Source organism: Rattus norvegicus, chromosome 1 (assembly GCF_021556685.1).
Source record: "Rattus norvegicus strain SHRSP/BbbUtx chromosome 1, alternate assembly SHRSP_T2T, whole genome shotgun sequence".
Classification (NCBI taxonomy): domain Eukaryota; kingdom Metazoa; phylum Chordata; class Mammalia; order Rodentia; family Muridae; genus Rattus; species Rattus norvegicus.
The window spans coordinates 80704883-80731452 of record NC_141534.1 but is presented as its reverse complement, the minus strand read 5'-3'; the positions used below and the strand labels follow the sequence as shown (position 1 = coordinate 80731452).

The 26570-nt window shown below is 41.5% G+C and overlaps 1 protein-coding gene across 3 annotated transcripts in view; it reads right to left on the bottom strand.

Annotated features, from left to right (window-relative positions):
• Positions 1-26570, bottom strand: part of Gp6 (glycoprotein 6) — a 63821-nt gene that overhangs the window by 19345 nt on the left and 17906 nt on the right. For 2 of the 3 annotated variants that reach the window (NM_001438695.1, NM_001427838.1), the window contains exons 1-4: positions 7860-7937; positions 3133-3168; positions 2755-3018; positions 1098-1382 (exon numbers count right to left, since the gene is read on the bottom strand). In NM_001438695.1, coding sequence (NP_001425624.1) covers positions 1098-1382; positions 2755-3018; positions 3133-3168; positions 7860-7893 — 619 coding nt within the window. In that variant the 5' untranslated portion in view covers positions 7894-7937. Of the gene's footprint in view, positions 1-1097; positions 1383-2754; positions 3019-3132; positions 3169-7859; positions 8135-26570 lie in introns of those variants that run through there. The other variant, XM_087589775.1, reaches the window with a different exon arrangement.

The following is a 26570-nucleotide window of genomic DNA, read 5'->3' as shown; positions in this document are numbered from 1 at the left end:
ATACGAAAATGAAAATTGAAAAGTCAGAATGTTGATTGAAGATGTGACTCAGTTGGGATACTGTCTGCTTAGTATGCAAACTGTCCTGGACTCTATCCCTGCCACATGAACCACAGAGTAGCTCAAGCCTGTAGTCCCAGTAATCGGAAAATATGATATTTGTCTTTCTGAGAGTGAATTAATTTATCAGTCAGTTGGATCCATTTCTATATATCCATAAATATATTCATTTTTATGGCCAAAAAAGTTCCCTCTGGTTAGGAACTACATTTATTTTTCTTTATCCATCCTTCTGTTGATGTACATATAGGTTGGTTCCATAACTTAACTGTTATAACAGTGTTATAGTAAACAGTGCTGTATGTCTCTGTGATATATAGATATAGATATAGATACATTTTTAGTTTTCTAAATAAAATCTATATTGGTTCCCATGGTGTTTGGACTGTTTTATATTTCTAATGGCCATAAATAGTGACTCACTTTTGTCCACATTCTCACTAGCTGAAGGGGTTTGCAACTCCACAGGAAGAGCAACAATATCAACCAACCAGACACTCCAGAGCTCCCAGGGACTAAACCACCAAAAAAAGAGGACACATGAAGCAACCCATGGCTCCAGCCGCGTGTAATTTATAATTTGCTTTCTTGATGATGACTATTCTGTCTGGGATAAGCTAGATTCTCAAAAATATTTTTAATTTGCATTTCTATACTGCTAGTGATAGTGCTAGTGGAACACTTTTTCATGTTTATTAGTACTTAATCATTTGAGAGGCTAATAATATTTATTTTCTTTATACATTCCTTTGGTCAGTTGTATACCTTAGCTTTGTGGTTGGAACTGCAGTAATTGATAGTTTTATTTTATAGAAAGTGAGACCCTCTACAGACTTGAGACTTTCACAATGTTGAGGTAATAAATTTGTGTTATTGTGAGCCAACAAGAGTATGTGGTGATTTGTTATAGCAGCTATAGGACACTCATACACTTCCAAAGCAGATTGGAGCCAGAGGCTCTCCTTGCCCACACCTCTGACTCCCTTGAAATGTCCACATATGACAAAGAAAAAAATCTTGAATCTGGATCCCCTTACCAGTAACCACAACTACTAGAGGGTCACTCGGTGCTGACCACAGGTATGGAGATGAGCTGGAAAAGCTGTAACACCGGTAAGTCCCACTGTGAGCAGCAGTCACTGTGATGACGGGGAAATTGGCCCGGTACCATTTCTCAGGTCTCTTATAAGGCCTAGTATCCCCCTCTTTGTATAAAACAAATTCGTCAAAACTATATTGGCTTTGGCACTTCAGAGTCACATCCCTGCCTGGAGGGATTGCTGAGCTGGGATGAGCTGAAAGTGAGGGCTTAGAGTAAACACCTGGGAAGAAAGAAAACTCTGTTAAAGACAGGAAACAGACTGGGGAGATGAAGCATTTCTTTGCTTGCTTAAGACTCTTAGAATATACAACCATCAAACTCAAACCTAAACATGACATTTAGGCAAATGTTTTCTAGGGCTCAAGAAACATTGAAGAAGACAGCTATATCAGGCTCCTGCCAACATGCATCTCTTGGCATCTCCCATAGATATGATATAGCTGTCTCCTGAGAGGCTCTGCCAGATCCTGACAAATACAGAGGCAAATGCTCACAGCCAATCATTAGACTGAGAATGGGGTCCCCAATGGAGGAGTTAGTAAAAGGACTGAAGGAGCTGAAGGGGTTTGTAACTCCACAGGAAGAACAACAATATCAGCCAACCATACACCCCAGAGCTTCCAGGGACTAAACCACCAACCAAAGAGGACAGATGAAGTGACCCATGGCTCCGGCTGTATATATAGCAGAGGATGGGACTTGTGGGGCAGCAATGGGAGGAGAGCCCTTGGTCCTGTGAAGGCTAGATGCCCCAGTGTAGAGGAATGTTAGAGCAGGGAGGGAGGAGGGTGTGGGTGGATGGATGGGAGAGCACCCTCATGGAGGCAGGGGTTGGGGGATGAGATGAGGGGTTTCCAGAGGGAAAACTAGGAAAGGGGATAACATTTGACATATAAAAAAAATCCAATTTTTAAAAACCCTTTTAAAAAGAAGCATTGAAGAAGAAGGAACAGAAAAAGCTTAAAAGCATGGAGAAAGTACAAAATGATATTTTCAGTGAATGACACGGGCATTGTAAACATCATCTCACAGAAGTTATGGTTACCTATACAAGATCAACCCAGTTTAATATTGGAGAGGGAAAGGCCTCCCTGAGGAATTGCTGGCAGTTGATAGCTGCTGAAGGAAGGAAAATCTTTTTCTGTGATGCCCCCCCCACACCTATGCACAGATCAGTGGCACTAACTAGACATAGTGAGGTTTTGTTTTTTTTAAGATCTTGAAATTGAGAAAGTGAATGTGTTAAAAAGGATGGCAGGGGAGTTGGAGGTAAGAAATGGACAAAGGTAGGATTATATTTCATTGTTTGCAGGCATGAAATTCTCCAAAACTAAATTTTTAAGTTTTTTGTATTGCAGTAAAATGTTGTTTGTCTTGATTAATGACTGTCCTGAAGATACCACACCTAAATTCAGTAAGTAATACCAATGATTCATTTGTCTTATTATAACTCCAGCACCCAAGGATTTAGGAGTTTACTGTCTATCACCCACCATGCATCCACTTTCATACTCCCTAAGTCCAGAACTAAAGCCCAGGCAGCCCCAAAACCATAGGACCAACAGTACCTTATCCCTCCCCTGTCCAGTTACCTGTAGCAATTAGCTCAAGCTGGTCACTTGGGAGAGACCAATGACTCTCATTCTGATATGAGCAGCGGTAGCGTCCAGCATTATTTATTTCCATGATTGGAATGAAGAGAAAGTCTTGATCTATGAAGATCAACTTCCCGGGTTTCACTTTCTCCAGACGATATAAATCCGCATCTGAAGGCCCCAGGCACCTCAGAGTGACTGGATGACCCAGGGGCACCAGGGAACTGGGTTGAGCCTGGAGAGAAGGCTTGGGGAGTGGGCCTTCGAAGGGAATTAGACTCTAGGTTAGCTTCAATGGAAACAAATCCCTTTTGAGCCCTGGCATACCCTCCAACCTCTCATTAGCTAAATGCTGGAGAGGCTTCGGGTACTCACCATGCTGTGCTTGGATCACTTGTAGTACACACAGCCCTGAGGAAAAAAACAGAGGCTAGAGTCTCCCTTGAACGGACACCTATACACGTGCATTACTTTGTATAATTATCTTCTATTTTAATTGATTTATGCAACCCAGGCTGGCCTCAAATTTGTTCTATGACAAGAGATGAACTTGAACTTCTGATTAGATTGCCTCCATCCCACAAGTGCTGAGACTGGGACGATACACCACCACACCTGATTTTATTTGGTGCTGGGAATGGAATGCAGCAGGGCTTCATCAATGCTAGTCAAGTCATTCCACTGATCTATGTTCCCATACCATAATAATTATTTTACTATTTCAAAAGACACTGCTGCACAACACATGGAGTGACCCATGGCTCCAGCCACTCACTTATGTAGTAGAGGAGGGCCTTGTCTGATATAAATAGGAGGAAAGGCCCTTGGTCCATTTCCCAGTGTAGAGGAATGCCAGGACAGGGAGGTGGGAGTGGTTGCTTTGGGGGGGAGCACCTTCATAAAAGCATGGGGAGAGGGGATGGGATAGTGGGTTTCTGGAGGGAAAACCAAGAAAGGGGATAACATTTGAAATGTAAATACATAAAATCTCCAATAAATAAAAAGAAAAGAAAACATTCTACCTTGATTGTTTGGTCTATTGTTGGACTCACTGTTAGCACTAGAATCCTGTTTAGAAATATGCAGCTGGGCGAGGATGTGGAGAAAGAGGAACACTCCTCCATTGTTGGTGGGATTGCAGACTGGTACAACCATTCTGGAAATCAGTCTGGAGGTTCCTCAGAAAATTGGACATTGAACTACCTGAGGACCCTGCTATACTTCTCTTGGGCATATGCCCAAAAGATGCCCCAACATATAACAAAGACACGTGCTCCACTATGTTCATAGCAGCCTTATTTATAATAGCCAGAAGCTGGAAAGAACCCAGATATCCTTCAACAGAGGAATGGATACAGAAAATGTGGTACATCTACACAATGGAATATTACTCAGCTATCAAAAACAATGACTTTATGAAATTCATAGGCAAATGATGGAACTGGAAAATATCATCCTGAGTGAGGTAACCCAATCACAGAAAAACATGCATGGTATGCACTCATTGATAAGTGGCTATTAGCCCAAATGCTCAAAGTACCCTAGATGCACAGAACACATGAAACTCAAGAAGGATGACCAAAATGTGAATGCTTCATTCCTTCTTTAAAAGGGGAACAAGAATATCCTTGGGAGGGAAAAGGGAGGCAAAGTTTAGAACAGAGGCTGAAGGAACACTCATTCAGAGCCTGCCCCACATGTGGCCCCTACATATACAGCCGCCCAATTAGATAAGATGGATGAAGCAAAGAAGTGCAGGCCGACAGGAATGGGATGTAGATCTCTCCTGAGAGACACAGCCAGAATACAGCAAATACATAGGCGAATGCCAGCAGCAAACCACTGAACTGAGAACGGGACCCCCATTGAAGGAATCAGAGAAAGGACTGGAAGGGGGCTCGAGACCCCATATGAACAACAATGCCAAGCAACCAGAGCTTCCAGGGACTAAGCCACTACCCAAAGACTATACATGGACTGACCCTGGGCGCCAACCTCATAGGTAGCAATGAATAGCCTAGTAAGAGCACCAATGGAAGGGGAAGCCCTTGGTCCTGCCAAGACTGAACCCCCACTGAACGTGATTGTTGGGGGGAGGGCAGTAATGGGGGAGGATGGGGAGGAGAACACCCATGTAGAAGAGGAGGGGTAGGGGTTAGGGGGATGTTGGCCTGGAAACCGGGAAGGGGAATAACAATCAAAATGTAAATACAAAGTACTCAAGTTAATAAAGATGGGGGGAAAAAAGAAATCTGTAGCTGTGCCTGTATGTTTATGAGCTCTACTTTTTCTTCAGCAGTTTCACAGTTTTTGGACCTATGTTGAGAGCTTTTATCTGTCTAACTCAAGCTAATCAATAGCAGACATGGATCAATTTAATGATCTTATGTCAACTATTAGTATATTTTTTAGATTACCTTTTGTTTGATTCTTCAAATCTCATCTGTAACTAAATTTCAGATTTGGATTTACTTCTGCCTACCTTTCAATGAAATAAATGATAGGAAACTAGGTTAATTGGTAGTATTATAACCAAAAGGCTGAATTTTGATAGAAAAAAGATACACTTTTTTGTTATTAATAATAAAATGGCAAATTTGATGTGAGGAAAATTTAGTTATGAATGACAATTTTATCTGATATGGATACAATGAAGTCCGAAACAAATGAAATGTTCATTTTTAAATATTAACTTAATATCAATTATTTCTTTATTTGTCAATATTTCTTCCAATTAGATAAAAGGAAAATTTACCTAATAATTGACATTGATTATATTAGCCTCTAACTTTGAGATCTTCAAAAGACTTACATCACAATTAACTTTATAGCATTTTAAAATGATTTTCAGTATTCCTGTGGCTATGTATGAAGACAAAGGATAAAAATAGATTTACTTGGAAAAACAGAAAACAAAAAAGAGGTGGAGAAGGAAGAGGAGGAAGAAAAAGAGGAAGAGGAAGAGGAAGAAGAAATAATAATATGGGGCAAGTTCCTCTACAGGAAAATGCTCAAAGACCCAACCTGCTTTGTATGATAGCTAAAGATTAAATGTTGCCCTATATTGCCTCCAAAGACTGAACACTGCCCCCCAGTGAATCCATGGAGACCATCATCTTGGGTAATAGGGATATCTCTGTCATTTTAATTGGTACATATAGTGTTTATACTTTTAACTAGACTATGCATTATACTACTAGCTATAATGCATCCTTCTCAGATCGCTGACAATATTGTCAAACTGTACCCAGCTCTTCCCCCAAGGCTTCAGAGGCCTTCTCAGTTCTCCTGCCTTCTCAGTTCTCTTCATAATGTAAAAATCAGGTCTCAGGCTTCACTTACCTTGAGCTTCTAGGCCTCCAGCCTAGAAGACAAAAGGTTTGCCTGGCTATCAGACTCTAAAATAAATAATAAATAAGCAAACAAACTCACAAAAACAGATTCTAAAGTAAGTGTTTCTATTCCTTTATTTAAAGCAACTTGTTTCTCAAGGACTGCTCTTAGTAATCAACCCCCTGCATCTCATGGTAAATAATTGGATGTTGAAAAGGTGATCTTTAGATAGTAGGGGATATGGACCCGGAAGTGGCCACTTCCAGTAGCCAGACAGGACTCCCAGTGGAGGGATAAGGACATCAACCCACCTACAAAACCTTTCACACAAAATTTGCCCTGCCTACAGGAAGTGCAGGGACAAAGATGGAGCAGAGACAGAGGGAGTGGCCAACCAATATCTGGCCCAACTTGAGATTCACCCCATGGACAAGAACCAATCCCTGACACTATTAGTGATATAATGTTATACTTACAGACAGAAGCCTAGCACAACTATTCACTGAGAGGCTTCAACCAGCAGCTACAAAAACAGATACAGAGACCCATAACAAAACATTAGAGGGAGCTCAGGAAGTCTGGTGAAAGAATTGAGGGAAGGACTGAGGCACCTAAAGGGGATAGGGACTCCACAAGAAGACCAACAGAGTCAACTAACCTGAACCTTTGGGGCTCCCAGAGACTGAATCACTAATCAAAGAAAAAGCCTGGGCTGGACCTAGGCTCCCCATACATAAGTAGCAGATGTGCAGTTTGGTCTTCTTGCAAGCCCCCCAACAACTGGAGAAGGGGCTCAGCTTGCCCACCTGTGGGTCCTGATTCCCCAGCTGGGCTGTCTCATCTGACCTCAATGGGAGAAGATGTATCTAGTGCTGCAGTGCCAGAGTGAGTTGGTTCCCCGGGAGGGTCCTCCCCTTCTCAGAGGTGGAGGGGAGGAGAAGTGGGGAAGAGGGAGGAACCTGGGAGGGAGGACTGGGAGATTGGGAGATAGGGGTCCATTCTGGATGTAAAATGAATGAATGAATGAATGAATGAATGAATGAATGAATGGAAAAATAAATTTTTTTCAGATTTCTTTTTCTCACTATGCTAATTTATACTAAGACTTAAAAGTTTTAGGGTTTTAACAATCAGTGGAGTGCTGAACATTTGGTTACCCAATCTCTCTGCGTATCTTTGGGCCCCCCGGCTGCTGCCCTTGGTTCCCCTCTCTTCTCTCTACCTTCCTGTTTCCCCTCTCGCCCCATGGCTCAGGGTCACATCCTCTCTGATGTCCCAGATGCCCCTGCCCCTGGCTAAGCTCTCCCACATATCTATAATAAATCTTTTTTCTCCACTATATCTAGGAGCAGTCATTTCCTATCCTTTTTATTTCACACACAATAAATAAATAAATAAATAAATAAATAAATAAATAAATAAATAAATGGTGTTTTTCAAATGAGAAGAAAAAGAGAAATAAGAGAAGGAATGAGAGAGAGAGGGAGAGAGAGAGAGGGAGAGAGAGAGAGGGAGAGAGAGAGAGAGAGAAAGCTTTGGTGTTCCTGGTATAGAGGAAGAAAAGTGAAAAGTGTAACCAGTGTCCTGGCCAACCCAATGCAAATTAAAACAATTAAACCAAATATACCACATCTCTATTTTCCCTTCCAACAAATGGAACTTCATAGACTCCATTCTTATACCAAAATTTATCACTGACAAGATGTTTTTAATCTCTTTGTACACAGGGGACTGTTCTAAGCACCTCCCAGGTCACCCTCCAGACTCACCAATACAGAAGAAAGTGAGTGAGGCTGGAGACATGGTTCTGCAGCCCAGTCCTGCACTATGTGACCAAGTAGGAAAGTTATAGATGCCTGGAACATAGGAACAGGATGTGCCAAGGGTGAAGAACGCCCCTCCTCCCTGCTTGTACCAGCCCCAGCTTTCCTGATTGAGAGTCATCAAGACAAAAAAAAAGAGAGAGTCATCAAGACAGGGCCATTTCTTCAGTAGGATGACTTGCACACAACTTTTAAAGCCATCACTTATCTCTTCCTGCCAGCTGTATGTCAGCCATCTGTCTGCCTGGAGGGGCATAAACTGTGTCCTAGACTCCCATAAAATCCGTAACCATTACTATGGAAAGGCTAGTCCAGACTTCATAGACTGTCAGGTCCAAAAGTCATTCTAATTCCCCAAACTCCAAAGGGTAGTGCATATGTCTAAAAATAAGTACATTGGTCCATCTCAAGCTAAACTGTAGAAGAATTTCTACAGTTAGCATTCCCCAAGAATTTGTAAAACAGTTCCAGACTTCTAGAAGTTATCTCCCTTGCATCTGGCAGAATGGAGATATGGCTCTCCATTGGCACATACCTATCAAAGCCTATCAAAGCCCATACTGGCCTGCAGGTTCCTACAGTTCCTATTCACAAGTAGCTGTTATACAATTCAAACCTCCACACTAGTATCCTGGCCTTTCTCAACTCCTTGTGGTTCCCTTCTCCTAGACAGCCATTCATTCTTGCTATTTCCATATTATCTGCTATTTCCCCTTCCCTAGCCCTGGCCAAGTCCTGTCTGTTTATTTTTATATCCCTAGTCTGGACTCCTCCAGATGCCTCTGAATGTTCTCTCTGTCTTGTTCACAATAAAAATTAAAAAAAAAACTCCCCTCTGAATGGAGCAGCCATTTTGGTGGTTTCTTTACTGAACCCTCTCAAATACATATATCTACTAGTACCTACTGGGATCATAATAATTCCAAAAGTGAAAACTACCTCATTCCTGACATGTGGAGTGATTTTTTTGGCAGCTCAAAGCACTTGGTGATCTTCCAAAGGACTGCAGCTCAGTTCCCAATATCCACATTAGCCTGTATCTCCAGCACCAGAGAATCCAATTCCCTCTTCGGATCCTGTTGCTACCTACACTAATGTAATGTATACACTTACATATAAACATATAATTGAAGTTAATTTTTTTAATTATCCCACCCCTAATTGAGGAGCATTTGGTAGGTGATGGCTGCTAATGGAAGGAAAGTTATCATTCTTCAGTGGTTTGACCCACAATAGGTTGCCCACGTTTCATTGGATCACCCTATACCTATGTGTGTATGGACAGCACTAATTGGATTTAAGAGCTCACAAACAGAAGAACAGGGGAAGAGGGAAAAGTGAAGGAGGGGAAGGAAAGAAATAGACTAGAAAGACAGCTTTGTGGTTAAGAGTGCTTGCTAATCTTCCCGGAGACCCCAGTTAACTTCCCAACAACATTGTCTGGATAACACCCATGTGAAATGACAGCTTCACAGAATCTGATGCCATCTTCTGGTTTCTGCATGAACCTTCATAAATGTGACATGCATGTATGAAAATAAGTCTGAAACAAGAGGAGAAGTGTACCCAAATCCTGTAGGGGAAAGAGCTGGAATCTCAGAAGTATGGACAAACCTGAGAGTTCAGAGAATACAACTACTTCTGCTCACATTCCTGGACCAAGAGGAATCTGCCTAGTACCCTCTGTGCCCTCAGGGCACATGAACCTAGGTGCAGGCAGGAGCAGGAACCTTCTGGTTTCTGCCTGAGCCTAGAGCTGATCCTGTGCCACAGCTTTCTGTACCCATATCCCACTGGAAAAAAGCCAGTCTCCAGAAGTGCTGACAAACGAGCTTCCAGGAGAGTCAAGCAGCTGTCAGAAACAGCAAGACAAGTTAACACCAGAGACAACCTGATGGCAAGTTGTAAGCGCAGAAACCTAAGCAACAGAAACCAAGACTATTTGGCATCATCAGAGCCCAGTTCTCCCATCAAAGCAAATACTGGATATCCCAACACACCACAAAAGCAAGATTTGGATTTAAAAACCACATCTCATGATGATGACAAAGGACATTAAAAGGGACATAAATGATTTCCTTAAAGAAATACACGAGAACACAGGTAAACAAGTAGAAACCGTTAAAGAGGAAACCCAAAAATCCCTTCAATATTAGAGGAAGACACAATCAAACGGGTGAAGGAACTGAACAAAACTATCCAGGATCTAAAATGGAAATAGAAACAATAAGGAGACAATCCTGGAGATAGAAAACCTAGGAAAGAGATCAGGAGTCATAGACACAAACATCACCAACAGAATACAAAAGATAGAAAAGATAATCCTAGAGGCAAAAGATACCATAGAAAACATTGACACAACTGTTGCAATCCCCATCAAAATTCCAACACAATATTTTAATTTTTTGATTTAAAAATATTTTACTTTGAGTTATACAATAAGACCATATTTAATTGTACTATCTTCTAGTGACACTGCTCTCACCTGGTGGTATGTGTCTTGTAGGCTTAGGATTGAGTTTAAGGTAATAATACAAAATCATTAAAAAAAACAATATGAATAGACAGATAACATTAAAACAACAAGAAGCCAAGACAAGCCTGGGAAACCAGAAGAGACTGCTCTCTGTACATACATCTCGGACACCAGAGGAAAACACCAAAGGCCATCTGGAACCCTGGTGCACTGAAGCTCCCGGAAGGGGTGGCACAGGTCTTCCTGGTTGCTGCCGCCGCAGAGAGCCCGTGGGCAGCACCCCGCGAGCAAACTTGAGCCTCGGGACCACAGGTAAGACCAACTTGTCTGCTGCAAGAAAGCTGCCTGGTGAAATCGGGACACAGAGAGGCAGAACTCCTCTAGGACCAGGCACGTCCTGTGTTTACCGGAAGTCCCACACCCGCGGATCCCGGGCCGCAGCAGCTCTCTGCTCCCAGACCCCGTGAGAGAGAGACCCAACCGCCTGGTCAGGTGGGCACTCCTGAGGCTACAGAGCAGAAGAGACCACCAACACTACCCACCCCTGCCCACATCCCTGGACCAAGAGGAAACTGTATAAGGCCTCTGGGCTCCCGTGGAGGAGGGCCCAGGAGCGGCAGGACCCCTGCCTGAGACACCGCCGGAACCTGAAGGAAACAGACCTGATAAACAGTTCTCTGCACCCAAATCCCGTAGGAGGGAGAGCTAAACCTTCAGAGAGGCAGACAAGCCTGGGAAACCAGAAGAGACTGCTCTCTGTACATACATCTCGGACGCCAGAGGAAAACACCAAAGGCCATCTGGAACCCTGGTGCACTGAAGCTCCCCGAAACGGCGGCACAGGTCTTCCTGGTTGCTGACGCTGCAGAGAGCCCGTGGGCAGCACCCCACGAGCGAACTTGAGCCTCGGGACCACAGGTAAGACCAACTTTTCTGCTGCAAGAAAGCTGCCTGGTGAACTCAAGACACAGGCCCACAGGAACAGCTGAAGACCTGTAGAGAGGAAAAACTACACGCCCAAAAGCAGAACACTCTGTCCCCATAACTGACTGAAAGAGAGGAAAACAGGTCTACAGCACTCCTGACACACAGGCTTATAGGACAGTCTAGCCACTGTCAGAAATAGCAGAACAAAGTAACACTAGAGATAATCTGATGGCGAGAGGCAAGCGCAGGAACCCAAGCAACAGAAACCAAGACTACATGCCATCATCGGAGCCCAATTCTCCCACCAAAACAAACATGGAATATCCAAACACACCAGAAAAGCAAGATCTAGTTTCAAAATCATATTTGATCATGATGCTGGAGGACTTCAAGAAAGACGTGAAGAACTCCCTTAGGGAAACACAGGAAAACATTAATAAACAAGTAGAAACCTACAGAGAGGAATCGCAAAAATCCCTGAAAGAATTCCAGGAAAACACAATCAAACAGTTGAAGGAATGAAAAATGGAAATAGAAGCAATCAAGAAAGAACACATGGAAACAACCCTGGACATAGAAAATAAAAAGAAAAGACAAGGAGCTGTAGATACAAGCTTCACCAACAGAATACAAGAGATGGAAGAGAGAATCTCAGGAGCAGAAGATTCCATAGAAATCATTGACTCAACTGTCAGAGATAATGTAAATCAGAAAAGGCTACTGGTCCAAAACATACAGGAAATCCAGGACTCAATGAGAAGATCAAACCTAAGGATAATAGGTATAGAAGAGAGTGAAGACTCCCAGCTCAAAGGACCAGTAAATATCTTCAACAAAATCATAGAAGAAAACTTCCCTAACCTAAAAAAAAGAGATACCCATAGGCATACAAGAAGCCTACAGAACTCCAAATAGATTGGACCAGAAAAGAAACACCTCCCGTCACATACTAGTCAAAACACCAAACGCACAAAATAAAGAAAGAATATTAAAAGCAGTAAGGGAAAAAGGTCAAGTAACATATAAAGGCAGACCTATCAGAATCACACCAGACTTTTCGCCAGAAACTATGAAGGCCAGAAGATCCTGGACAGATGTCATACAGACCCTGAGAGAACACAAATGCCAGCCCAGGTTACTGTATCCTGCAAAACTCTCAATTAACATAGATAGAGAAACCAAGATATTCCATGACAAAACCAAATTTACACAATATCTTTCTACAAATCCAGCACTACAAAGGATAATAAAGGGTAAAGCCCAACATAAGGAGGCAAGCTATACCCTAGAAGAAGCAAGAAACTAATCATCTTGGCAACAAAACAAAGAGAAGAAAAGCACACAAACATAACCTCACATCCAAATATGAATATAACGGGAAGCAATAATCACTATTCCTTAATATCTCTCAACATCAATGGCCTCAACTCCCCAATAAAAAGACATAAATTAACAAACTGGACACGCAATGAGGACCCTGCATTCTGCTGCCTACAGGAAACACACCTCAGAGACAAAGACAGACACTACCTCAGAGTGAAAGGCTGGAAAACAACTTTCCAAGCAAATGGTCAGAAGAAGCAAGCTGGAGTAGTCATTCTAATATCAAATAAAATCAATTTTCAATTAAAAGTCATCAAAAAAGATAAGGAAGGACACTTCATATTCATCAAAGGAAAAATCCACCAAGAAGAACTCTCAATCCTCATCTTCGGTTGGTTTATATACAAGTGTGCAATTTCTAGGCTTGAAAGTAAAATGATGCTATCTGGTGCTGGATAGAGGAGCCTTATTTTTTATTATGGCAGCTTGCTATTTTTGTAACATGGTGATTTGGTTGAACACAATAAAGTACAGTAGTAACTGATCTCCCCTTCTTCCTGGATGAGTGAGCAGATGATTAAATGTTGATGTCAGCATCCTTGAGCATATTCAGATGAGCTTCTGCTTCTGTTGAAAAGGATGCCGTGTTTGATTGTGGTCCGAAGCTTTGAAGCACTACTTGGCATCTCCTTCCTTGGAGGTCTCACTGTTTAAACATAACAGATTTGATAGCTTGTTGGTAAGGTGAGGTCCAGCTTGTCTCCACTAGGTCATCTTCATGTGAATCCAGTGGTTATACGGTTTTGTTTTAGGGATATTTCATTTTTTTAATAACGGTTTTAGCTGACATTCATGGAGAGAATGAATCCTTAGAACTGTGCCACTAGTGAAAGGAAATCCTGTCTAGAGTATGTTTCTTTACAAAGCTGTGTCACACCATCCTTTGGGCCCTCTGCTGGAAAAGTAGAATCAAGTCTCAAATAATGCCTTTTAAATTGTATCCTCTAGTATTATAGATGTAGGACAGTACTGTATCATACCTCTGTGGATGTAAAATAGCTTGTACCTGCTTTATGATATGTAGTAGTGACCGTGCTTTATCAGAGCTGTTTTTAATGATGTTGCTCAGAATGTTTTCTTTCCAGATGATGATTGAGAAGCTAATTTAAAAAAAAATGGTGCCAGGTACCACAAGAGTAACAGAACTGTGCTGTTTTCTTGGGTTTTGTTTTTTTACTTTTTTTTTTTAATGGAGTGTGCTGGATGTCTCTACAGTTTTGTTCAGATGACTGCAGAACCTGGAAAAGCGGTTGCTGCTGTTGATGCATAACACACTGCTATTATTGGTCTTTTTATATAAATATAAATATATATATACAGATATATAATTTGAATTTTTGGAAACTTTAGCTGTGCTGTCAACTTTGGAAAAAAGTATCCCCGTTTACTGTGTTGAGTTGGCACTGTACAGAAATTAACAGCCATATTGGTCTAGAAATGTTGAACTTAAGTTTTTTCCATTTGTACAGGGGTAACGCACTGTATTAAATATGTAAGGTCTTATCTACGTGGGTTTGATTACAAAAACTAATAAAGTATTCTCTAAATAAAAAAAAACAAGAAATAACAATGGTAATGTTCCCATTGACATGCAGGTCCTCTCAGAGTTTTAAAAGAGTAAAAACAATTTTTAGTGAGCTTCGAAGAGCACTGCAAGTATTTCTGTGTCATCTCCATTACTGTGATTGCCCTCCTCTTTTCTTCTTTGTTCAAGAGAACATGACATCTGAAAGTCAAATCAAGACAATTTGAAACCATTTGCACCTGTAGGTTTCTTTATAATGCCCAATAAATTAATAAATTAAACCATATCACATGCACACACACACACATAACACCCACAAAGAAATCGTAAATACCAACACAATATTTTTTTTTATTAAACTTGAGTATTTCTTATTCACATTTCGAGTGTTATTCCCTTTCCCGGTTTCCGGGCAAACATCCCCCTAATCCCTCCCCCTCCCCTTCTTTATGGGTGTTCCCCTCCCCATCCTCCCCCCATTGCCGCCCTCCCCCCGACAATCACGTTCACTCGGAGTTCAGTCTTAGCAGGACCCAGGGCTTCCCCTTCCACTGGTGATCTTACTAGAATATTCATTGCTACCTATGAGGTCAGAGTCCAGGGTCAGTCCATGTATAGTCTTTAGGTAGTGGCTTAGTCCCTGGAAGCTCTGGTTGCTTGGCATTGTTGTTCATAAGGGGTCTCGAGCTCCTTCAAGCTCTTCGAGTTCTTTCTCTGATTCCTTCAATGGGGGTCCCGTTCTCAGTTCAGTGGTTTGCTGCTGGCATTCGCCTCTGTATTTGCTGTATTCTGGCTGCCAACACAATATTTTAAAGACTTTGAAAGAATAATTCTCAACTTCATATGGGAAAAAACAAAGAGCCCAGGATAGCCAAAACAATCCTGAACAATAAAAGAACCTCTGGAGGAGTCACCATCCCTGACCTTGAGCTGTACTACAGAGCAATAGTGATAAAAATTGCATGGTATTGGTACAGAAACAGGCAGGTTGATCAATGGTTTAGAATCAAAGACTCAAAGATAAATCCACACACCTGTGGACACTTGAATTTTTAAAAAGAAGCCAAAACCATACAATGAGAACGAAAGCATCTCCAACAAACGGTTCTGGTCTAATTGAATGTCTGCATGTAGAAGTATGCAAATGGATCCATATTTACTACCCTGCACAAAACTCAAGTAAAAGTGGATGAAGGATCTCAGCATAAAACCAGATACACTAAATCTAAAAGAAGAGAAAGTGGGAAAGAGCTTTAAAATCATTGGTAGAGGAGACAATTTCCAGAACAAAACATCAGTGACTCAGGCCCTAAGATCAACAATTGATCAATGGGACCTCGTGAAACTGAAAAGTTTCTAAAAGGCATAGGACACTATCAATTGGACAAAACAAATTGGAAAAAGATCTTTACTAACCCTACATCTGACAGAGGGCTAACATCTAAAATATATAAAGAAATTAAGAAGACAAACTCCAACAAACCAAATAATCCAATTTAAAAATGGAGCACAGAACTGCAGAGAATTCTCAACACAGGAATCTCAGATGGCTTAGAAGCACTTAAAGAAATGCTCAAAAGGCTCTGCCAGAGCCAAACCAATACAGATGCAAATGTACACAGCCAATCATTGGACTGAATGCCAGGACCACAATGGGGAAGTTGGGGCAAGGACTGTAGGAGCTGAACGGGTTTGCAACCTCATAGGAAGAACAACAATATCAACCAACCATACTCCCCAAAGCTCCCAGGGACTAAACCACCAATCAGAGTACACAGGGGGTACCCATGGCTCCAGATGGATATGTAGTAAAGGATGGCCTTATCTGACATCACTGGGAGGGAAGCCCCTTGGCCTGATGACCCAGGATAGGGGAATGCTAGGTCACTGAAGCAGGAGTGGGTGACCAGGTGAGGGAGCACCTTCATAGAGGCATGGGGTAGGGAGGAAGGGATAGGGAGCTTGTGAAGGGGAAACTGAGAAGGGGATAAAATTTGAAATGTATATAAATAAAATAACCAATAAAAATCATTTTTAAAATGCTCAACATCCTTAAACATCAGGGAAATGCAATCAAAACAACTGGAAATTCTGCCTTAAGCCAGTGAGATTGTATAAGATAAAAACTCTCAAAGGACAACACATGCTGGTGAGGTTAAGGAGAAAGGGGAACACTCCTCTATTGCTGCGGGGACAACAAACTTGTACAACCACTCTAGAAATCAATATATGCATAATAGCCAGAAACTAAAAAAATAAAAAAAAATAAAAAATAAAAAATAAAACAGATGTTCCTCAACCAAAGAATGGATACAAAAACTGTGGTTCAGTTATACCATGTAATACTATTCAGCTACTAAAAACGAGGATGTTTTAAATTTTGGAGGGGAATTCTGTAAGTAGAAAATATCCTGAGTGAGGTAACCAGATGGTGTGTACTCACAGATGAGTGGATATTAGCCAAAAAGTACAGAATACCCATGATATACCCCACAGACCCAAAGAACTTAAACAAGAATGAAGGCCCAAGCAAGGATGCTTGAGTCGCACTTGGAAGGGAAACAAAATTGTCATAGGAGGCAGAGAGAGGGAGGGGAATGGATGAGAGAGTGGAGCGGTGGAATGGAAAGGTAGGATCAGGTGCAGGGGGACACAGGAAAGAGGACCGGTGTACCAAGGGAATAAATAGAAATCTGCAGCTGCCTGGGGTTGGGGGAGAGAGGAGAATCTTTAGGAAGCTGCAAAGACCTGGGATAGGGGAGGCTCCCAGGAGTCAATGCGTGTGACCTTAGTCAAGATGCGTAAGAGTAGTGACATGGAACCAGGCAGGACCCCAAGTGGAAGGATGGGGACACCAACCAAACCACAAAACGTTAGACCCAAAATTTGTTCTGTATAAAAGAAATACAGGGATGGAGTAGAGACTGAAAAAAAGGCCAAACAACAACTGGCCCGACTCTCAACACATCCCATAAGGAAACACCAATCCCTGACATTATTAATGATACTCTGTAATTTTCTTCAAACCTTATTTATTTTTATTGGATATTTCTATATTTACATTTCAAATGATATTCCCTTTCCCATTTTGCTGTCCATAAGCCCCCTATTCTCTACCTCTCCCCTTCTCATATAAGGGTGTTCGCCTCTCCATCCACCACCCCTTCCCACACCACATGACATCCCCTGACACTGGGGATCCAACCTTGGCAGGACAAAGGGCTCCTCCTTCCTTTGGTGCCTAACAAGGCTGTACTCTGCTACATATGCAGCTGGAGCCACAGATCAGTCCATGTGTAGTCTTTCGGTAGTGGTTTAGGCACTAGGAGCTCTGGTTAGTTGGCATTGTCCTTCTTATGGGTTTGTAAGCCTCTCAGGTCTTTCATTCCTTTCTCTAATTTTTCCAATGGGGGTCCCGTTCTCAGTTCAGTGGTTTGCTGATAGCATTCACCTCTGTTTTTGACGTGATCTGGCTGTGTCTCTCAGGAGACATATATCTGGTTCTTGTCAGTATGCACTTCTTAGCTGCATCAATCTTATCAAATTTTGGTGACTGTATATATATATATATATATATATATATATATATATATATATATATATATATACCACATGTGGGGCAGGCTCTGAATGGCCATTCCTCCAGTCTCTGCTCCAAAATTTACCTCCATATACCTTCCTATGAATATTTTTGTTACCCTTTTAAGAAGGAGTGAAGCATTTGCACTTTGGTCCTCCTTCTTCTTGAGCTTCATGTGGTCTGTGAATTGTATCTTGGGTAATTCCAGCTTATGGGATAATATCCACTTATCAGTGAGTGCATACCATGTGTGTTTTTCTGTGATTGGGTTACCTCACTCAGTATGATATTTTCTAATTCAATCCATTTGCCTATGAATTTCATGAAGTCATTATTTTTGACACCTGAGTAGTACTACATTGTGTAGATGTACCACATTTTCTGTATCCATTCCTCTGTTGAAGAGCATCAGGGTTCTTTCCAGCTTCTGGCTATTATAAATAAGGCTGCTATAAACATAGTGGAGCATGTGTCTTTGTTATATGTTGGGGCATCTTTTGAGTATATGCCCAAGAGAGATATAGCTGGGTCCTCAGGTAGTGCAATGTCCAAATTTCTGAGGAACCTCCAGACTGATTTCTAGACTGGTTGTACCAGTTTGCAATCCCACCAACACAGGAGTGTTCCTCTTTCTCCACATCCTCGCCAGCATCTGTTGTCACCTGAGTGTTTTACATTAGCAATTCTGCCTGGTGTGAAGTGGAATCTCAGAGTTGGGTTTTTTTTTTTAAGTTGGCATGAAGTTGGGAGGTGTTACAGTAGATAGTCAAAGTAGACAGGTAGTTAGTGGAGAGTAAGAAGCAAATATGATCAAAATGCTTTGTACACATGTATGAAATTCTCAAAGATTCAATACTGATACACTTATAAAAAATAAATGAGTCGGGGTTGGGGATTTAGCTCAGTGGTAGAGCGCTTGCCTAGGAAGCGCAAGGCCCTGGGTTCGGTCCCCAGCTCCGAAAAAAAAAAAAGAACCAAATAAATAAATAAATAAATAAATAAATAAATAAATAAATAAATAAATGAGTCAGGATATATTTTTCAGCTTTAAAAACAAGATTTATTTATTTTATGTATATGAATACACCGTAGCTGTCTTCACACACACCAGAAGAGGTCATCAGATCTCATTACAGATGGTTGTGAGCCACCATGTGGTTGCTGGGAATTGAACTCAGGATCTCTGGAAAAGCAATCAGTGCTCTTAACTACTGAGCCATCTCTCCAGCCCAAAATATAGCTTTTTAAAAAGGGCTTTTTATGTGAAGTTTTGCTGCTTTGTCTCTCATATAGAGTAGCATCATTTCTTGGTTACTTTAAAACCTTAAAGTTGATTCTATTTTTTGTTAATTGTGCAATCAAATTTTATTGTTTCATTTTTTCTTATTTTTTATTATTTTTTTCTCCATCTTTATTAAAATGGGTTTTTTCTTATTTACATTTCAATTGTTATTCCCTTTCCCAGTTTCCAGGTCAACATCCCGCTAATCCCTTCCCCTCCCCTTCTATATGGGTGTTCCCCTCCCCATTCTCCCCCCATTACTGCCCTCCCCACAACAATCCCATTCACTAGGGGTTCAGTCTTAGCAGGACCAAGGGCTTCCCCTTCCACTGGTGCTCTTACCAGGCTATTCATTGCTACCTATGAGGTTGGAGCCCAGGGTCAGTCCATGTATAGTCTTTCGGTAGTGGCTTAGTTCCTGGAAGCTCTGGTTGGTTGGCATTGTTGTTCATATGGGGTCTCGAGCGCCTTCAAGCTCTTCCAGTCCGTTCTCTGATTCCTTCAACGGGGGTCCTATTCTCAGTTCAGTGGTTTGCTGCTGGCATTCGCCTATGTATTTGCCGTATTCTGGCTGTGTCTCTCAGGAGAGATCTACATCCAGTTCCTGCACTTCTTTGCTTCATCCATCTTGTCTAATTGGGTGGCTGTATATGTATGGGCCACAAGTGGGGCAGGCTCTAAATAAGTGTTCCTTCGGCCTCTGTTCTAAAGTTTGACTTCCTATTCCCTCTTAAGGGTATTCTTGTTCCCCTTTTAAAGAAGGAGTGAAGCATTCAAACTTTGATCATCCATCTTGAGTTTCATGTGTTCTGTGCATTTAGGGTAGTTCGAACATTTGGGCTAATAGCCACTTATCAATGAGTGCATACCATGTGTGTTTTTCTGTGATTGGGTTACCTCACTCGGGATGATATTTTCCAGTTCCATCATTTGCCTATGAATTTCATAAAGTCATTGTTTTTGATAGCTGAGTAATATTCCATTGTGTAGATGTACCACATTTTCTGTATCCATTCCTCTGTTGAAGGGCATCTGGGTTCTTTCCAGCTTCTGGCTATTATAAATAAGGCTGCTATAAACATAGTGGAGCATGTGTCTTTTTTATATGTTGGGGCATCTTTTGAGTATATGCCCAAGAGAGGTATAGCTGGGTCCTCAGGTAGTTCAATGTCCAAATTTCTGAGGAACCTCCAGACTGATTTCTAGAATGGTTGTACCAATCTGCAATCCCACCATCAATGGAGGAGTGTTCCTCTTTCTCCACATCCTCGCCAGCATCTGCTGTTGATGGAGTTTTTGAATCATAGCCATTCTCACTGGTGTGAGGTTGAAACTCAGGGTTGTTTTGATTTGCATTTTTCTTATGACTAGAGATGTTGAACAGTTCTTTAGGTGATTCTCAGTTATTCGGCATTCCTCAGGTGTGAATTCTTTATTTCTCTCTGAGCACCATTTTTTTTTATTAACTTGTGTATTTCTTATTTACATTTCGAGTGTTATTCCCTTTCCCGGTTTCCCGGCCAACATCCCCCTAACCCCTCCCCCTCCCCTTCTTTATGGGTGTTCTCCTCCCCATCCTCCCCCCATTGCCGCCCTCCCCCCAACAATCACATTCACTGAGGGTTCAGTCTTGGCAGGACCAAGGGCTTCCACTTCCACTGGTGATCTTACTAGGATATTCATTGCTACCTATGAGGTCAGAGTCCAGGGTCAGTCCATGTATAGTCTTTAGGTAGTGGCTTAGTCCCTGGAAGCTCTGGTTGCTTGGCATTGTTGTTCATAAGGGGTCTCAATCCCCTTCAAGCTCTTCCATGAACACCATTTTTTAATAGGGTTATTTGTTCCCCTTCACTCTAACCTCATAAGTTCTTTGCATATTTTGGATATGAGCCCTCTATCAGTTGTAGGATTGGTAAAGAACTTTTCCCAATTTGTTGGTTGCCGTTTTGTGCTAACAAAAGTGTCCTTTGCCTTACAGAAGGTTTGTAGTTTTATGAGATGTCATTTCTTGATTCTTGATCTTAGAGCATAAGCCATTGGTGTTTTGTTCAGCAAATTTTCTCCAGTGCTCATGTGTTCGAGATGCTTCCCCACTTTTTCTCTTTTTTTTTTTTCTTTTTTTTTTCTTTTTTTCGGAGGGAGCTGGGGACCGAACCCAGGGCCTTGCGCTTGCTAGGCAAGCTCTCTACTGCTGAGCTAAATCCTCAACTCCCCACTTTTTCTTCTATTAGTTTGAGTGTATCTGGGTTGATGTGGAGGTCCTTGATCCACTTGGACTTAAGCTTTGTACAGGGTGATAAGCATGGATCGATCTGCATTCTTTACATGCTGACCTCCAGTTGAACCAGCACCATTTGCTGAAAATGCTATCTTTTTTCCCTTGGGTGGTTTTGGCTCCTTTGTCAAAAATCAAGTGACCATAGGGGTGTGGGTTCATTTCTGGGTCTTCAATTCTATTCCGCTGGTCTGTCTGTCTCTGTACCAATACCATGCAGTTTTTATCACTATTGCTCTGTAATATTGCTTGAGTTCAGGGATAATGATTCCCCTGGAAGTCCTTTTATTGTTGAGGATAGTTTTAGCTATCCAGAGTTTTTTGTTATTCAAGGTGAATTTGCAAATTGTTCTGTCTAACTCTCTGAAGAATTGGATTGGTATTTTGATGGGGATTGCATTGAATCTGTAGATCGCTTTTGCTAAAATGGCCATTTTTACTATATTGATCCTGACAATCCATGAGCATGGGAGGTCTTTCCATCTTCTGAGGTCTTCTTCAATTTCTTTCTTCAGAGGCTTGAAGTTCTTATTGTACAGATCTTTTACTTGCTTGGTTAAAGTCACACCAAGGTATTTTATATTATTTGGGACTATTACGAAGGGTGTCATTTCCCTAATTTCTTTCTCGGCTTGTTTCTCTTTTGGGTAGAGGAAAGCTACTGATTTATTTGAGTTAATTTTATACCCAGCCACTTTGCTAAAGGTGTTTATCAGGTTTTGTAGTTCTCTGGTGGAACTTTTTTTTTTTTTTATTAACTTGAGTATTTCTTATATACATTTCGAGTGTTATTCCCTTTCCCGGTTTCCGGGCAAACATCCCCCTCCCCCCTCCCCTTCCTTATGGGTGTTCCCCTCCCAACCCTCCCCCCATTGCCGCCCTCCCCCCATAGACTAGTTCACTGGGGGTTCAGTCTTAGCAGGACCCAGGGCTTCCCCTTCCACTGGTGCTCTTACTAGGATATTCATTGCTACCTATGGGGTCAGAGTCTAGGGTCAGTCCATGTATAGTCTTTAGGTAGTGGCTTAGTCCCTGGAAGCTCTGATTGCTTCGCATTGTTGTACTTTTGGGGTCTCGAGCCCCTTCAAGCTCTTCCAGTTCTTTCTCTGATTCCTTCAATAGGGGACCTATTCTCAGTTCAGTGGTTTGCTGCTGGCATTCGCCTCTGTATTTGCTGTATTCTGGCTGTGTCTCTCAGGAGAGATCTACATCCGGCTCCTGTCTGTCTGCACTTCTTTGCTTCATCCATCTTGTCTAATTGGGTGGCTGTATATGTATGGGCCACATGTGGGGCAGGCTCTGAATGGGTGTTCCTTCAGTCTCTGTTTTAATCTTTGCCTCTCCCTTCCCTGCCAAGGGTATTCTTTTTCCTCATTTAAAGAAGGAGTGAAGCATTCACATTTTGATCATCCGTCTTGAGTTTCGTTTGTTCTAGGGATCTAGGGTAATTCAAGCATTTGGGCTAATAGCCACTTATCAATGAGTGCATACCATGTATGTCTTTCTGTGATTGGGTTAGCTCACTCAGGATGATATTTTCCAGTTCCAACCATTTGCCTACGAATTTCATAAACTCGTTGTTTTTGATAGCTGAGTAATATTCCATTGTGTAGATGTACCACATTTTCTGTATCCATTCCTCTGTTGAAGGGCATCTGGGTTCTTTCCAGTTTCTGGCTATTATAAATAAGGCTGCGATGAACATAGTGGAGCACGTGTCTCTTTTATATGTTGAGGCATCTTTTGGGTATATGCCCAAGAGAGGTATAGCTGGATCCTCAGGCAGTTCAATGTCCAATTTTCTGAGGAACCTCCAGACTGATTTCCAGAATGGTTTTACCAGTCTGCAATCCCACCAACAATGGAGGAGTGTTCCTCTTTCTCCACATCCTTGCCAGCATCTGCTGTCACCTGAGTTTTTGATCTTAGCCATTCTCACTGGTGTGAGGTGAAATCTCAGGGTTGTTTTGATTTGCATTTCCCTTATGACTAAAGATGTTGAACATTTCTTTAGGTGTTTCTCAGCCATTCGGCATTCCTCAGCTGTTAATTCTTTGTTTAGCTCTGAACCCCATTTTTTAATAGGGTTATTTGTTTCCCTGCGGTCTAACTTCTTGAGTTCTTTGTATATTTTGGATATAAGGCCTCTATCTGTTGTAGGATTGGTAAAGATCTTTTCCCAATCTGTTGGTTGCCGTTTTGTCCTAACCACAGTGTCCTTTGCCTTACAGAAGCTTTGCAGTTTTATGAGATCCCATTTGTCGATTCTTGATCTTAGAGCATAAGCCATTGGTGTTTTGTTCAGGAAATTTTTTCCAGTGCCCATGTGTTCCAGATGCTTCCCTAGTTTTTCTTCTATTAGTTTGAGCGTGTCTGGTTTGATGTGGAGGTCCTTGATCCACTTGGACTTAAGCTTTGTACAGGGTGATAAGCATGGATCGATCTGCATTCTTCTACATGTTGCCCTCCAGTTGAACCAGCACCATTTGCTGAAAATGCTATCTTTTTTCCATTGGATGGTTTTGGCTCCTTTGTCAAAAATCAAGTGACCATAGGTGTGTGGGTTCATTTCTGGGTCTTCAATTCTATTCCATTGGTCTATCTGTCTGTCTCTGTACCAATACCATGCAGTTTTTATCACTATTGCTCTGTAATACTGCTTGGGTTCAGGGATAGTGATTCCCCCTGAAGTCCTTTTATTGTTGAGGATAGCTTTAGCTATCCTGGGTTTTTTGTTATTCCAGATGAATTTGCAAATTGTTCTGTCTAACTCTTTGAAGAATTGGATTGGTATTTTGATGGGGATTGCATTGAATCTGTAGATTGCTTTTGGTAAAATGGCCATTTTTACTATATTAATCCTGCCAATCCATGAGCATGGGAGATCTTTCCATCTTCTGAGGTCTTCTTCAATTTCTTTCCTCAGTGTCTTGAAGTTCTTATTGTACAGATCTTTTACTTGCTTGGTTAAAGTCACACCGAGGTACTTTATATTATTTGGGTCTATTATGAAGGGTGTCGTTTCCCTAATTTCTTTCTCGGCTTGTTTCTCTTTTGTATAGAGGAAGGCAACTGATTTATTTGAGTTAATTTTATACCCAGCCACTTTGCTGAAGTTGTTTATCAGCTTTAGTAGTTCTCTGGTGGAACTTTTGCGATCACTTAAGTATACAATCATGTTGTCTGCAAATAGTGATATTTTGACTTCTTCTTTTCCAATCTGTTTCCCCTTGATCTCCTTTTGTTGTCTGATTGCTCTGGCTAGAACTTCAAGAACTATATTGAATAAATGGGGAGAGAGTGGACAGCCTTGTCTAGTCCCTGATTTTAGTGGGATTGCTTCAAGTTTCTCTCCATTTAGTTTAATGTTAGCGACTGGTTTACTGTATATGGCTTTTACTATGTTTAGGTATGGACCTTAAATTCCTATTATTTCCAGGACTTTTATCATGAAGGGGTGTTGAATTTTGTAGGAGTTTTTTTTTTAATGTTTCAAATTATCTTCAACAGTTGTGTCAATATCTTCTACGGTATCTTCTACACCTGAGATTCTCTCTTCTATCTCTTCTATTATGTTGGTGATGCTTACATCTGTACTTCTTGACTTCTTTCCTAGGTTTTCCATTCCAGGGTTGGCTCCAATTTTGTTTTCTTTATTGTTTCTACTTCCACTTTTAGGTCCTGGACCGACCACTTTATTCAATCCCTTCACCTATCTGATTATGTTTTCCTGTATTTCATTAAGGGATTTGTTTCCTCTTTAAGAGCTTCTACCAGTTTGTCTGTGTTTTTCTGTGTTTCTTTCAGTGAGTTATTTATATCCTTCTTAAAGGAATCTATTATCTTCCTGAGATAGGATCTTAGGTTCAGCATCTTGATTTTCAGGTTTTTTAGTATATTCAGGGCTTGCTGTGGTGGGAGAACTGGGTTCTGATGATGCCCACATATATTGGCTTCTGTTGCTTATGGTCTTGTGCTTGCCTCTCTCCATCTGTTTATCCTTGGGTTTGCTGGTCTGAATGGCTCTGTCTGGAGTCTGCCTCTTTTGTCCGTGGGTAGCTTCAGGTCTCCTGGTAGGCTTGTATCCCTAATTATAGCAGACCTCCTGTGGGGCCTTCCAACTGTGAGGTCTTCAGTGGGCCAGAGAAGCTGATGATCTGTTACCCTGGCTGCAGCAGATCTTCTGGGAGGCCTTCAGACTGTTGAGTCTTCAGAGGATCAGTCAAGCTGTTGCCCTGTGTGCAGCTACTATCTAGAGACCTACAGACTGTGGTTTCTGTTTCCCTGTGTGCAGCAGAACTCCAGTGGGGATTTCAGACTGTTGGGTCAGTTGTCCTGATGCTGAGGAGCCCCTGGGAGGTTTTCAGATTATGATGTCAGTTTCCCAGTTGCTTTGTGTGCAGAGGAACTCCTGGAATGCCTTCAGGCAGTGGCCCTGAGTACATCAGACCTCCCGGGTTGCCTTCAGGCTGTGATGTCTTCAGGGGAGCAGTCTAGCCCATGCAGAAGGTGCCAGCCAGAAGGGTGTTTGTTTGTTAGCTTTCTTGGCTGTTTGTAAAGGACTTTACTCCTTCCTCCAACTTTTTCAGTCTTTTTCTCAAAATTTTTAAAGGATTTATTCACTTAATTTTTAAATGACCCTATCAACTTAATAAAATTGGTTTTAAGATCTCTTTCTTGTGTTTCCAGTGTGTCAGACTACCCAGGGCTTACTATAGAAGGATACCAAGGATTTGGTGGTGACATATTGCCCTGGCTGATATTTATTGTGGCTTTTTTAACTTTTTTATTTGTTCTTTGTGAATTTCACATCATGTACCCTAATTCCGCTCATTTGACTTAGTTTAAAGGTGTAGTCTATTATGGAAGTGAGGATACAGTAGATAAACATGCCTCTAGGTGTAGTGGTAGGCACATGATACAGATGGTCATTCTAAATCCGTAGTCAGAAAGCAGAGATCAATGAATAATGATGTTACACTTAATTTCTACTTTTTATTTCATCTAAGACCCTGCCCCATAAAATAGTATCACCCATATTCATGGTATGCCTTTCCACTTCAGGAAAACATCTTTGGAAGAGCTCTGCAGACACACCTAAAAGTATATCTCCTACATGATTCTAAAACACATCACTTGACAGCCAAGGTTAAGGATCACACTGTTGAAGTGTTCTGCATCACTAATCAACAGGATTTCTGTTTTGTTT